This window comes from Ascaphus truei, chromosome 2 (genome assembly GCF_040206685.1).
Source record: "Ascaphus truei isolate aAscTru1 chromosome 2, aAscTru1.hap1, whole genome shotgun sequence".
Lineage (NCBI taxonomy): Eukaryota > Metazoa > Chordata > Amphibia > Anura > Ascaphidae > Ascaphus > Ascaphus truei.
In genome coordinates, this window is record NC_134484.1 from 405984661 (window position 1) to 405999481 (window position 14821).

General features: G+C 42.3%; 1 protein-coding gene across 4 annotated transcripts in view; it reads right to left on the reverse strand.

Moving 5' to 3' along the window:
- The window catches only part of CDK14 (cyclin dependent kinase 14), a 693217-nt gene that overhangs the window by 373738 nt on the left and 304658 nt on the right, over positions 1-14821 (reverse strand). For all 4 annotated transcript variants that reach the window (XM_075587394.1, XM_075587392.1, XM_075587395.1 and 1 more), the window contains one exon: positions 5787-5849. In XM_075587394.1, the coding sequence (XP_075443509.1) occupies positions 5787-5849 (63 nt within the window). The remainder of the gene's footprint in view (positions 1-5786; positions 5850-14821) is intronic.

A 14821-nucleotide genomic window follows, 5' to 3' on the forward strand; every position in this document is an offset into this window, starting at 1 on the left:
TCAGAATTTGAAATGCATCCTAAAAGCACAATATTTTATCGATTGGCTAATTTATTTTTTTACAGACTAGTAACCTTGGAACATGAATGGCAGTCAGACAAGTAGAACCAATACAAAGAAATATCTCACTGGCATATTATTTAATTAAAATAAATGAAAAGAAAGTAGAACGGTGGCTGGTACTGTATATATTATCTTTGACAATATTGAGACAGACAGCTTTATTAGGGGTTTTGCTTGCTGCTTTCACCAATTGAGCCTGTAATAGAGATGCTGCACGGCTCACAGAAATAATAAAGGCTGTGGCACAAACCTGGAATTAAGATGGTTTTCATTCTGCCATAGTAATACAAAACCAATTCATGTGATTTATCTTCTGCTGTCATTTTTGTAAATCATGGTACAAATCTGCTAATTATAATGGCTAGTAAGATCATTGACAGAAAAACAGGGAATACAACTTTTTTAATTTAAACACGTAGCAGATCCTCGAGTTTGATTGAGACATTCTGAGCTTTACAATGCTCTACTCCTATGAGCTGTCTTTTTGTTTGTTCTTTTCTTTCAAATCTAGAATTTGCTAATTAGAGTTGTACCTAGTTTCCCTTTGCGTTCCCCTTACCTCCGCTACAGTAGGCAGCATTGGGGGGGTGGAGGGGGGGAGAGGTGAGCGGGCGACAGGCTCACCAGAGGCTCCAGTGGTTCCCGATATAGGGCACCGCCATATTGAAAGTGTGCGCACATGCACAGTGTGATCGCACATGCACGGTACAGCTCCAAGTGCGGCGGCCATTAGGAGAAGGCTTGGCGCATGCGTAGTAGCAGCATAAGAAGCAGCAAGTACAAAAAGGTGATCCATGGGGACTACAAGCCCCACAATGCACAGGGGCAGCTAGTCAGGCATCAGGACACAGCCAATAGGGCTGCAGCATTCACAGAGTACTGCAGTTAATACATTTGGTGCTTCAGACACCACGCCAGTCAGAACTGGTACACAGAAGGGGTAAGAGGTATGTGCAGGTGTCTGTGGCACCTGCACCTGGCCAGATATCCCCTATTAGGCCCCAGCCAGGCCCCGAATCCCCTGTGTATCTTGTTTTTACTGCATGGAGAGGCCCATAGATAGGGACACTGCCCCTGTAGCACTAGCACATAGGGACACAGACAAGACGCGGCTGCATCCTGTCCTCAGGTGGTCTGGGACCAGACACCTGCTCCATCAGAGACTCATCAGTGTGGGTCCCTCCAGCCGAATACCACACACCACGGAAGCAGACTCATCGCTGACATCGCTGGATCAGTGGATCCTATCTTCCAACATGCGCCCGGGTGGTATCCAATGCATCACGTACACCAACCAAACACTTTAGTGGGCAGCGCTGTACCACACATTGGGTGGAGAATTACCTTGTGGACGCGAGGGCGGTTGGGTGTCCAAGGGTCTTTTTCAGTACTTTGGGGACTGTGTTGCAGGTGGGGGACAAAGGGCTGGTTGGTACGGCCGTGCATGGTCTTGTGGTTGGTGGGATTGTATATATTGTGTGAATTACTTCTGTTACCAATAGTAAAATCATTATCTTACATCAATGTGTAATGCCTTATGTGTCCTATAACGGGAGTATTCCACACAGTAGAATCCCATACAGGTGGTGGCGCTACCGAGCATCACTCAGGTGCACTCCAGGTTCCCAGCGGTGGAGGCTCAGATCCCCTGGGTACCACAGCTATTGCACTACACCCACACACCGTAGCCACACATCTCCCAGTGGATAGGCGAAAGTGCGCTACACAGTGCATGTTTTAGAAGCAGCAGTGCACCAATAAAGGCCAAGCCCAGCCTGCTACTCTCCTAACCCATAAGTTCAACTTTCTTTCTTACAATTCAATTACATTGAAAACACCCTCTTCCCTGAGTGTACAGTATTACATCCCTCTTGTTGCCCCTGTTTTTCAATATACTTTACTGTGTTGGGAAGTGCCTATGGGACTTTGTAATGTGTTTCAGCTCTTTTCATAGTTTTTTTTCCAGCAAATTGTTTGGCTTGTTCTGTATTGCTGTGCAGCTGTGGTGTTGGTGTAAGGAATAGGTTCCTGGGTTTGGCTGAGCACACTGCAGAGTTAGTGAGCTCTCAGACAATCCTCCCCTTGGATTTGCAAGCACTATCACCTGTGCTTGCAATCACTGCAGCTCTGTCTCTCTGCTCTGGCATTGGAGGAATTCCCACACACCCCTGTCTTGGGATTGGCTATCTGCCCTTCTTATACTGGGCTCTCTTTTCCTCATTGCTTAGCATAAAACCAAGATTCACTTGGATGTAACTGTGTTTGCCACAAGCTACATTGCCTTAGCCTTGCTTTGTTCCTGAGACCTGCTGCATTCACCCCAGGCAGAGGTCAGCTCCTGGTTCCTGTACTGAAGCACTGGATCCCCAGTGCTAGTCTTGCCTTGTTCCTGAGACCTGCTGCACTCACCCCAGGCAGAGGTCTGCTTCCTGGTTCCTGTACTGAAGCGCTGGATCCCCAGTACCAGCCTTGCCTTGTTCCTGAGACCTACATTCTCCCTTTGCAGAGACCTAGCATGGGCCGCTCTCGCTCCTCGCGCAGAGGCCATTCCCGTGCTTCAGCTGCTATCCTGAAGCGGTGCTTCCTGTTGCCGAACTCCAGCCTGAACATCGACTACCCTACCGTCTCCAACCCTGACTCTGGCGTGTCTATAGATTACCTTGGCTTCTCCAACCCTGACCCTGCTACAATTGACTACGGACTGTGCAATCCTGAACCGGCTTCGTGGTCTAAGGTCGGTGTATTGACATACCCACCTCAGCCCCGCGGTCCAGTCCCGGTTTGTGGTGAGCACGTCCGGTACAGTAGGATGGAGGCAGGCGTGCTCTTGGAGGATGTTGGTTGATGCCGGAGGTTGCTAAGGGACTACTGCTGTTATGCAACAAATAGGGGGATGCCTATCCACAGTGGCTGGAACCCTTGGTTCTGCAAGATTGTGTTTGGTGGCCCAATTTCTTTGTCCCAATTCAAGGACTTCTTTTTGCCTACAGTAATCTCTCGATTTCACACCTCTGGGGTCTCCTGAGTTCTGGAGACCAGCATGTCCCTGGATTCCGGTGCATCTTGCCAGCGTTTATTTGAAAATACTGCCCTCTAATTTACTGCTCATTAAGACCCACCAGCACCCATGCATGGCCTGTTCAGATTATGGGCCGGTTAGAGGCAGGGGTATAGCCACCTCCTTCCCTCCCCCTCCTAAACTGCCAAAAAGTTAGCGCTTCTGGTAGCAGCTTGGGTAAGGCAGTTCCCTATGTTTCTCTTGGGGAATGGTATATACTGTATCTGCCTCTCCCTGGCAATCAGCCAGCAGATTCGAATCAGAGCATACACTGCATCTAAAATCTGGCTCACCTTTGAGCACCCACATTACCTACAGTACCACATTACCTAGCTCAAAGGTTCCCTTCGTCCCCATGGAACCTATCAGGATTCACCAAGCTTTGTGCAGTCATCCTTGTAAGTGTTAGAATGTTATATTTTCTCCTTTTTATTTTACTGTGAATGCTTGCATTATCCTTGTTGTAGCGTTGTACTTTTACAGTACTCTTAAGCCTTTAGGTCAATAGCTATTTTTGCTGACTGATTTCTGGCTCACGTACTGGTGCAGCTATTTGTAAACTGTACCAGGTGTGTGTTCTGGGATCCCTGGAGATCTCTGTGTGCAGACTACAATGCCCCCCAAGAAACACCTGGTTTAACTTTTTTTGCGTTGCTTTTACCTGTGCCTTCTTGCGTGTGTTGTGGGAGCTCCAGATGTCTGTGGCATTGAGCAGACCTCATCTCCCCCAGAAACTACTAGTGATTATTGCTTTTGTGAGTCTAGGCTTGTGGGGTCCCCTTGATTCCAGGCCACTGCAGTGGCATGTTATCATGCCGGTGAGTACAGGCTTGGATTGTTACAGTTTATGGGCACAGTCACGCTGTTCTGGGAAATGTATATATTCACACATATACTGTAGCTATTGTAACCCACCTTCCAAGCTTTTTTTGTTGGCTGTACATTAGCTCATTGATGGGTAAGGATCTTAGAACAAGTTTTTTTTATATTTGCACATCTCTATGTGGTCTATTGTTGCTATATTGTTTTCAACAATAATTTCTGTTTGTATCATTTTGTTTTTGTGAAACTGCTTGATAAATGGCCCCATGTCAGGTACACTGGCACTAAATCCAGTACTGTAATGTCTATTGTCTTGTGTGGACGAAATCGGGTCAGATGCATTTATTTTATTGCACCACTGCAATGCAGTGCAATGGGTGTGTAAAAGACAATAAGACATACTGTACATGCTGATTAATATAACATAACTATTAATATTACATAGCATACACTAATACAATGGGTGAAAGGACCTGGTCCAAAGCGTTTACCACCGACTACTACCTGTCTTTCTACCTGGTCACGTGTTATCCTGTATTAATATGATTTCTTTTTAACTCATTTTGACAGACGCAGCTCAAATAGTTAATACTGAACATTCAATTATTTGAGCAATTGCTGGGAGGGGGGTGTAAACCGGGTCACATGCACAATGGTGTGATGCCTGTCCATCACCTAAACCTGCCCAGGTTTGGGGCAGGATTACTAACCTATCCCCAGTTATACAAGATGCTTCCTACCTAAATTTAGACAGATTCCCCAATGTAGCCTGCTCCCCAGAGAGTGAGGCAGTGTTCTGCCTTACCCCATCAGGGGGTGAGGGGGTGGCGACTAGCCTAAGGGCCTCAAGCCCTTGGGGGCCTAGTCAAGGGAACATGTACATGCAAGATGCAAGGGAATTGTTCTATGACTGCCGGGTGTATAAAGTACCTCTCTTGCAAGAGAAGAAAGGAATCAGGTCTGGCCTGCCAATAAATGGGGAACCGTTCCTTGCCTCTGTGTCACTTACTATAAGGGGTTCCTGTAGGGGACTACTCCCTGCCATTGGCAGATCGCTACAGGATGGAGGCACTGTACCCGAGAACTACAAGGCTGTCCCTGTACTACTCCCACTAGCATCAACGGAGACTGAGGTTTCCTGGAAGATTGCAGGTGAGCTGACCAGCACCATGATACATCACGTAGCATACAAATCTCCCTTTGTGGGGGGGAGGTATTTTTCTTGGAGGTTCTTTTGTCTTTGTTTTTGTCTTTATACTGTACATGATACACCTTACAGCACCATTAGAGCTAGCATGTGTCTATTATCACGTTGGGATTTCTCTAATCTATAGGGGATATTCTGTTATTTTTTAGTCCCCTGAGTGGTTCTTTCTTTTTGGGGTCCCTGCTGTGTGATTCCTACTGGGGTCTGCCTGTCTGTAAGAGACACGCAGTAGGAGGGCTGAATCCTAGTATTAAAGGATGTAATCATGTGCACTGACATTTTACCACTTTGTGAAACATAAAACTGTTGAGAATAGCCTATGTACTCTACATGGGAGCCAGGATAAATTATCCAGCCAGCAATGATGAAAGAAATGAAGGAAAGGTATCACAAATGATTAAGATTTGTTTTTGTAAAGAAAACAACTATAGAAGTCCGGGTAATATCCACGTATCTAAACATGTCCACATAAGTAAGATCGTCCTTTCATGTCAAACTGACCTTGTGGAAAGTCTCTTACACACACAGAAATGTACAGTACATGCTGTTACAATAAACACCCATGTTTTTGGAGATGTTTCTGATTTTTTCAAATGTATTGCTACATTGAAAACAGGAAGTTATCTTATGTCTTACCTTCACATTTTCTGGATGCAGACCACCTGGGTGTTTGTCCATATATTGACATAAATCAGTGTGCTGGGGGGAAAAAAGCAAAAAACGAGACAATTATTTTTCTTCCTTGACTCCAACAGATCAACATGGCAGTTTCAATGCTACTGTTTGCCTTCTGGGCAAATTAGATGGAAAATATATTTTGCAATACGAACTACCAAGAAGTCCTATTGTACCTCATAGATCACTTTTATAAATGGTTTTACAAGAAAATGACAAGCTTTTTAAGATGATATATATAGAGATAGATATAGATATCTATATCTATATCTATATAAATACACACACGCACACTATAATTTTACCAAAATAAAGCAAGGAGGCACAGAAATGTATTGAAATAACTATATTGTGAATGGAAAAAATTGAACAACGTATCGGTCCCCTTATGGGATCGTCTTCATGCTTAAATTCATTCTCACGATGGGGAGGGTTGTATGTTTCTTTATATTGTGTGCTTTTTCTTGTATCACTTTAATCGTGAAGATGTATATAGTTACAGTATTTATATCTATTTATGTGCATCCTTGCTTTATTGAAGTGAAACTTCTTTGCTGGCACCTACAGGGTTTTCATGGGGAAAAATCCTGGCGTTGTAACGAAAAACCGTAACGTGACTAACGTCACGGTAGTAATAGGCGCGGGTCGTCACACGTGGCTGTCGTGCTCACACCGTGACGCGCCATTGCGCGTGGCCGTCGCAGTAGCGCCCATCGCCGTCACGCTCATGCATGCGCACAAAAACACTGTCTGGTCTCGGCCTTTGGTGCGCATGCGCAGAGGCCTCCTATGCTCGGGCACTGGTGCACCAGCAGCAGGACAGGGAGACCACCCACACACCCACAGAGACACACCCACAGAGACACTGAAACACACTGACACTTGCACACAGACTGTCACACACACACATACACACAAGGAATTCACAGTTATTATAAATATAGAAGTGCAAATAGCTCAAATACACGTTCTAAGTCAAACTTCTTTGCGTTTTGGCACTGAAATTGTGTTTTGATTATTAATTAAAAACATCACCATCACAAATACAATTTCTGTGACAAAACAGTGACAAAAGACAAAGAAGTTTCACTTAAAATGTGCATGCTCGGCACACACACCATTTGTTTTGTTCAATACACCCTTTTGCTGGAAAGTGCTTTATTTCCCATACAGAATTTTTACTTTCATTAATGGTCAATACAACGTTTCACACTATAATTTTACCAAGACAGACACACACACAAAATTGTTACCATTCTAAACACCAGAAGGTGTTGGATATTATTAAACAGAATTTTCATACAGTACAGTATGTACACACAATAGATATACCCATTGTGGACCAAATAAGTTTAAAAAAAATAACAATTACAGACTCCTCAAAGTTTTATTTAGCCTCTTAAAAGCAAGAGCACCGCCAACTAAAACTGTAAGGAACCGGAACATAGCTTGGTGCAGCTCCAGCAAACCCTCTGGTTCAAAGTCTGGCAAAACAGTGATTGCTGGTTACGTCAGAAAGAGGGATGGAGCACAAAAGGGAATTGAGATGTGAGGCAGGTAAATATTCTGGCATTCAAGATTTTAGCAGGTGTTGACACCCTCCCTTACACCGTAAAAAAATTGATTAGGAATTAGGTAAGAAGTGGTTAAACTTTGATGGAATGGGGATTCTTCTTCCTTTGTATGTTCTGAAATTCCAGATTAATAACAATGCTTAAAATAGTACAAAAATAACAAAAGACAATTAAAATAAAACAAAACATGTAAATAACAAAAAAAAAAGAGAAGGAAGGGAAATGCTGAGTGTTTGGCAATGTTATTGAACTATTTTGTCCCAGCAGTAGAAGAACGTTGCCAGAGATATGCACTGAAAATCAGTTTGGCAGGGGAGAAAGACGGCTTCCCTCTGTTTCCAACTGGTGGATCGGAAGAGGCGTTGCTACTGCTCGTCATTGGTGGCAAAATTAGGTTCTGTGCTCTCATGAATGTAGAGGTGGTGATAATACTCAATGGTGAATGTATAGGTGTGGTGGTATTATGGAATTTGGACTGGCTCACTGACTATAGCAGATATGGCTAATGGCTGGTACACAAGTTTGTCTGGAACTCTACATGTGCTGTGCCATACATGTGCTGTGCTGTGGCAGAGTCCTTTTTATTTATGTGCGCTATAAGGGCGTGAATAAAATAACGTGGACATGTTCACCCACAATTGTTTTGTATGAAGGAGTAAAACTGTAGGGGAGGTACGGTATGGGCGATTGCATTTTTCCGCTTCTGAGCCTCTAAACATAAAAGGAAAACAATGACATTAAGCTAATCAGTGATATTATATTAATAAATACATACAGAAATTGAAAAGAGCCAGAACGTGTATTATTTCTCCCACGGATGCTCTCCTTAGGAGTGTCCCCTTCCATTCTGATTATGCTCAAAATGTGTCAATTCATCAAATTATCTCTGACCCTCTTTTTTTCTTAAAAATGCTCTGGCAGATTATCCAGTTTAGAAGAAATACATTATCTAAGACTGCACCATTTGCCCTTTTGCAGGATGCGAATGGACAGTTCTTGCTAATAAGCAAATCAATTAAGGTGATAGTGATGAAATAGGCAGCAAGGCTTCCTAAAAATCCTAGGATGCTCTTCTCTGTCGTCTATTCTCATGGGCTTAATGTTGGGCGTCCGGGTTTTGGCCAGAGCTGTTTTGAGTGCTGGATCATGGACATGTCTCATTGGAGAGATATCCCGAGGGAATGATCCTAGCACTGGTGCATACTGTAGGAAGCCAGGAACCCATCATCACTTGGAGGAATGCTGACTGGAGAGCAAAGCTATGGCAGTTTCCAGAGGTATGTTTGGGGCATCCAGCTGAGGTGGATAACAGTCACCACCACCTAGGGCTAGGTGTCCAGAAGGCCGCCTTGCTCCATTTCCATGTGTATCCTGTGAAGAGTTACCTTTGTTTTGGAGAATCTAACTTTTGCAAGTGGTGATCCCAACTACACCAGCTAAGTAGCCAGGCGTGTACCAACTTGGGATGGATATCCAGGAGGCTACCAAGCCATGTTTCCCTGTTGTGTCTGATAAAAGACTAACTTTGTGTTTGCGCATCCACAGACATCCCCCCTCACCAACGTAGTAGCCAGGAGGCTACTATCTATTGTGGACTAAGTGGCACAGAGGCTATTAGCCACTCTTCCCAGAATGTTGTTCTGTTGTTCTGTTGAACAGGTGGGAAGTTAACCAAGTACTGGGGGTGGATTTTGTGGATTACTCAGGCTCGACTTTAGCCCTCACAAGGACTAAGAGAATCACTTAGACCAGGTGGTATCCTACGGGACTGTGATTCAGGTCTGTTGAGAGTATTTGCCCTCATGGCTTTCTCCTTTTCCTATGTCTGTGCAAGGTGTCTAACAATGTCTAACAAGAATACCTATTGTTGTGTTCCCGTATAATAAACCATAAACATATTATACTCCCTACAGTATGTCTGGCTAGTGTGACCTGTGTCTTGGGTAGCCCTAGGGGCTAGTATAGGGTTAAGCCTACCCTCAAGGGTTCTGGTGGCACACAATACCCACATTTCTGGGCAACGATTGGTGACCTCTGCCCATGAGGCAACCCAGTTACTTGACAGTGATGTTGAAGGTCAACCTCAGTGACATCTTCCTCTCTTTTCACCCTATGCAGGATAAAGCTCAGAGTGCAAAAACTCCAAAAACAATGAGTCATATGCTCTAGAGCTGATCCTGTCTTGCACCACTCGGTTCAAGTACAAAATGAATAGAAGCTTTGTTTTTCCCTTTTCTAAGCTATTTTTCTCTTTGCATTCTCCGGAGTGGTTCTGTGGTACGTTTTAGCCTGCAATGATTTCCTCCCTGAATCTAAATGTATGTAAGATTTATATCCAGAGATCTTATTTATATCCTGTGGAAATAAAATGTGCAATTCTATTCCAACTTTCTGAATATATTCTATAGAAGATGAATCAGTATAAACCAGTTTTTAAAGTGTAATGATAACAAGTGCTAGCAATGTCACTGTGACAAATGTAGTAGATGTGCTCTCAGCATCAGATACTGTGATTCACTAGAACAGGGGTGCGCAAACTGGGGAGCGCAAGATTATCTGCAGTGGACGGGGGGGTTACAGATGCCCCGCGGCTTACCGAAGGCACTTAAATTAAAAGCCGGTGACGCGGCGAAGGCCACTGTAAAACTGCACTTACCTTGGTTCAGCCAGCGTCTGGAGATGCATCGCCATGGCAACGCGGCGTCAAATGATGCCGCGGGGTCATGTGACGTCGTGCTGCTATAGCAAAGTGACATCATGTTGCACAGACACCAGAAACAAAGGTAAGGGGGAGGGCGGGCGCGCGGAGAGGAGGACAGCCGACAGGGGAGCGAGCGCAGGGGTAAAAGATTGTGCTCCTCTGCACTAGAAGATGAAAACACCCATGAGTGTATCATCTAATTATTAAACAATTAAGCTATCAAATGAAAATTTACGTACACAATTGAATGAATGCAAATGTTAGGTCACTGAGTTGGGATATTCCATTGTAGTGTATGGAAAAAAAAACACGCTGAATAGAATAAAGCCAGTATATTTAGTAATCTATCTGTATTCAATACGTGGGTAATTCTGTTTTTAATAGTAATGATTCTTGCCGGCACTGTTTGGCATTTGGTTAAAAAAAGGACAATTTCCAAAGAAAACAATTGTGCAGACTCCCAATATACAGTCATAGTATGGTTTACAACATCTCTAAACTGATACAAATCAGTGGGGCGTTATGCCAACTTTAAAATACATTCTGAAATGCATAAACAAGCTATTCAACTTGTTCCAGGCACCACAGGTGAATACTGAGTGCATACATAGGCTTGCATTCATGGATATACAATGAAACATAATATATTTCTATTTCAAAATATCATTATTTAATCTTATGAGTACAAGATTTTCGGTTCTGCTACTGAAGCATCTCAAGTAGTTCATACTGAGCAATCAATTGTGCAACGCATATTTTATATTTTACACGCATAAGGACCCTTCTTGTAATTGATTTCTTTGTTGTTTCATACAATCCAACTGATATTATTTTTTCAATGTAGACACACATGTAAGCAACATCAGAAATAAATACTTTGCCTTATTAGCATACTCATCTCATGCTTAAACTGATTCAGTTTCTAATTGAAACCCATGTTCCATTATCTCATATTATGATAAGTATATGAAACAGAAAAATACACTTATAATACCACTGCATTTTGAAATGTGGAACTAGATATCTGCATGATTCTGTGGAGATATAGGGAATGTGTTTTCCGGGGTTAATCAGGAAATGTAAACATATATAAATGTATGTATGGTAGCACTACAATTTCTTTAAAGTGCAGGTCTCCTCTAAGACAGAGCTACAAAGTTGAGCTCTACTCACAGTTCATAATGCAATTCTCCATTTAATGTGACAGCCAAGAACAGTGGAAAGACAACGTTTCAGTTCCCAAATTGACTTTTCCTGCACTTTGGAATTGTACTGTATGGCAGCCCTACCATTTCTGATGGAATTAACATTATGGCACGTATTTACTAAACAGTCTTATGCCATACGACACCTTTCAGTGCGGGAAGGTGGCCTATGGCAGAAGACTGCTTTAAAAATATGTGTCTATATGCCAGGAGGTGAATCAGTGGGTTCCCATAGAGCAGAGGTCCCTAACTCCAGTCCTAAGGACCGCTAACAGTGCAGGATTTAAGGATAGCCTCTCATTAGCACAGGTGGCCCAATCATTTTGACTGAATCACTTGTGCTCTAGCAGGGGTATCCGTAAAACCTGCACTGTTAGTGGTCCTTGAGGACTGGAGTTGGGGACTTCTGCCATAGAGAATGCTGTGATGCATGTTTGTCGAAACTTGGAAAATCTTATTGTAGCTGCCAATTTAATGTCTTTCCTTCACCAAGGTGAGCTGCAGAGCAAGGGTAACGGAATTAAAATAAACACTATAATACTGGGTAAAAATAACAGTACTGCAATTAATGTGCAATAAATTAATCTGAAATACACTTTTCAGAAAAGGTGAAAACATATATATTGGAGCAGCACAATATATCCACAATTGTAAATTGATGATTTATAATTTAAGATATATTTCACATCTTAGCAAATTTAAGGTGAAAAAATGGGAAAGAAAACTGACAGATACTGTGTATATATAATTTCAACCAGGGCATTACCAGGAACAGAACTGCATAATTTACTGCTCCCAAGAAACTTGGGTTTTTATTTATTGGTCCTTTGTTTTATATAGAGAACAATAAATTCACTGGGGTAACCCATTAGTAAGATGTGAGATCATGTTCCAATTACGTTGACGTTTTCTATTGGCCGACAGGAGGGAGGCTGACTGAGGCAGACATATTGTTTATTTATAAAATGTTTTACCAGGAAGTAATAAACTGAGAGTTACCTCTCGTTTTCAAGTATGTCCTGGGCATAGAGTTATAATGACAAATACATGGTTACAAATACATAGTTACATTAAGTGAACAGGGTTATACATAATATTTAAATACATTTCATGAACAGTTACAGATAATATATAATTATAGGCTTATGTGATAGTTACAGACCAAATTAAAATGAGAGATAGCTTTAGTTTTTAAGTAACTTAGACTGGTGGTGGCTTTGAGAGTCTCAGTTAGATTGTTCCACGTGTGAAGTGCACGGCAAGAGAAGGATGAGCAGCCGGATAATTTGTTGAAGCTTGGGACCGTGAACAGACAATAGGAGTCTGATCTCAGATGATAAGTTTTGCGTGTGGTAGGGGTGAGGAGCTTGTTCAGGTACTGTATGGGGGTAGCTTTCCCAAGAAGTATTTGATGGCAAGACATGAAAGATGAACTTTGCACCTAGACTCAAGTTATGGCCAATCTAGTTCTTTGGGCATTTCACAGTAATGTGTGTAGTAGTTACATTGGAGGACAAAGCGGCATATTGAAATGTAGAGGGTGTCTAGTTCGCTAAGGTGAGTTTGGGGTACTGTGCCATATACTATGTCACCATAGTCTATAATTGGTGTTAGCATCTGCTGTGCGAGGCACTTTCTGACCAGCAGACTTAGGGATGATTTGTTCTTATAAAGTACACCTAGTTTGGCATAGGTTTTAGATGTTAGGGTATCAATGTGCAACCCAAATGTTAAATGGGAGTCACACCATATGCCCAGATATTTGAAACTAGTGATAGGGGCTAGGATGGTATTAGAGGTTGTTCTGATCTGAAGCTCCATCATTGGTAGCTTTAGAAGTTTAGCCTGTTCCCAAATACCATTGTTACAGTCTTGTCAGTGTTTAAAAACAGTTTGTTTTGGGAAATCCGGTGTTCAAGGTCAGAGAGGCTAGGGCTGTGTGCATATAACAGGTAATTGCAGAACAAAGTTCAAGCACTGGTGCTACAGAGTAGATAATAGAGGTGTAATGTTAATGGTTATTGTCAAGACAAAATATCTTGATCGGACATGATAGTCCTTGCAGGGTTGTTTCTTGATATAAGAACAGGTGGTCTTGTAGTGGATATATATGGCTTCGTTGAGCTCAATTATGGGGGATCCTACTGGGATGTATGGTTAATGGGGACAGATTCTGCCTGTGAAGCTGGTCTATCCTGTGCTCCTCCCAATTAGTAGGTGACAACCCCTATAGCAACATTCAACATAATGTCTGGATCCAAGATCCATGTATAATGAAACAAACACCTTTATGTGGGTAGGTACTTACTGAATAGAGAAGATTATTGACTCTTTAGCGTACTTCCAACAGATTATTGTCCAAAGGATATTCCCAGAGTCCAGGAAGGAAAGTGGTGCACAGCAATGGTGAGTAATATATAATAACATAATTAAATAATAACATAAAAAATTGGTTAAAATTTTTTTTACTGGGCTGGCTGACATCAAGGATGTAGGCAAAAAAGAATAACTCTGACACGTTTTCGCGCAAAAGCGCTTTGACAAAGTGCTTTTGCATGAAATGCATCAGAGTTAATCTTTTTTTACCTACATCCTTGATGTTACCCAGCCAAATAAATTGTTTTTAACCAATTTTTGATGTGCTGAGCCCTATTATTCACCATTGCTGTGTTGGTGACATTGGTAACGTCACAGCGTCATTTAAAGCTGGGATTCCAAAGGAGCAGGAAGGAGGTAGCCGACACAGGCAAGTGTTAGGGTCGACGGATTTTGAAATCCGACACTGGAATTAACCCATGTCACATCCACAGGTCACATGTTCACAGGTGTGCCATTCCTTTAAATATACTGCGCATAGCCATTAGCATATTTCTCAGGTGTGCTTCTTTTCTGCATAGGCATGTCTCCCTAATTTATTTGGAAGGACGTTTAAAGGGGATATTTACACAACTGGCGACTGCTAATAAAATTAGAAAGAGGTCTCTCTCCCTCTCTCCCCAAAAAATCAGCACAGATTGTAGTCAATGGTGAATTTGAATGCTTCTGCCTTGATTTATGTGTACGGAACAGATTTTGACAAAATAATCTGTGAAATTCTGGGAAACAAATGTTGACAGTTTTGCCCATCCCCGTTGATGTACAAGTGTGAATGAAGCCTCTTCACCACATCACTCAAGGGAGTTAAATATGAAAGGAACACAATGAAATGATGAATGAAAATGAAAAATCGCATTTATACTGAATTCATGGACCATGATAGAAACTATATTCTGTTTCACACAATAAAATATTTACACATCCAAAGAAATCTACAGACTATGGAGTCATGAAGCGATGCTGATGATCGCGCTCTGGTCTGCTGATAACGCCATACACCAATGTCAGTCACCTCCAGATGCAATACCCCACATCGTGGCTTCATAACTCGAAGCGAAAACATTTCTTTGCAAAGTCAATGACTAGAATATTTATTTATTAACATGATGTACTTTACTAAGTTAAAGTGTACAACAAATG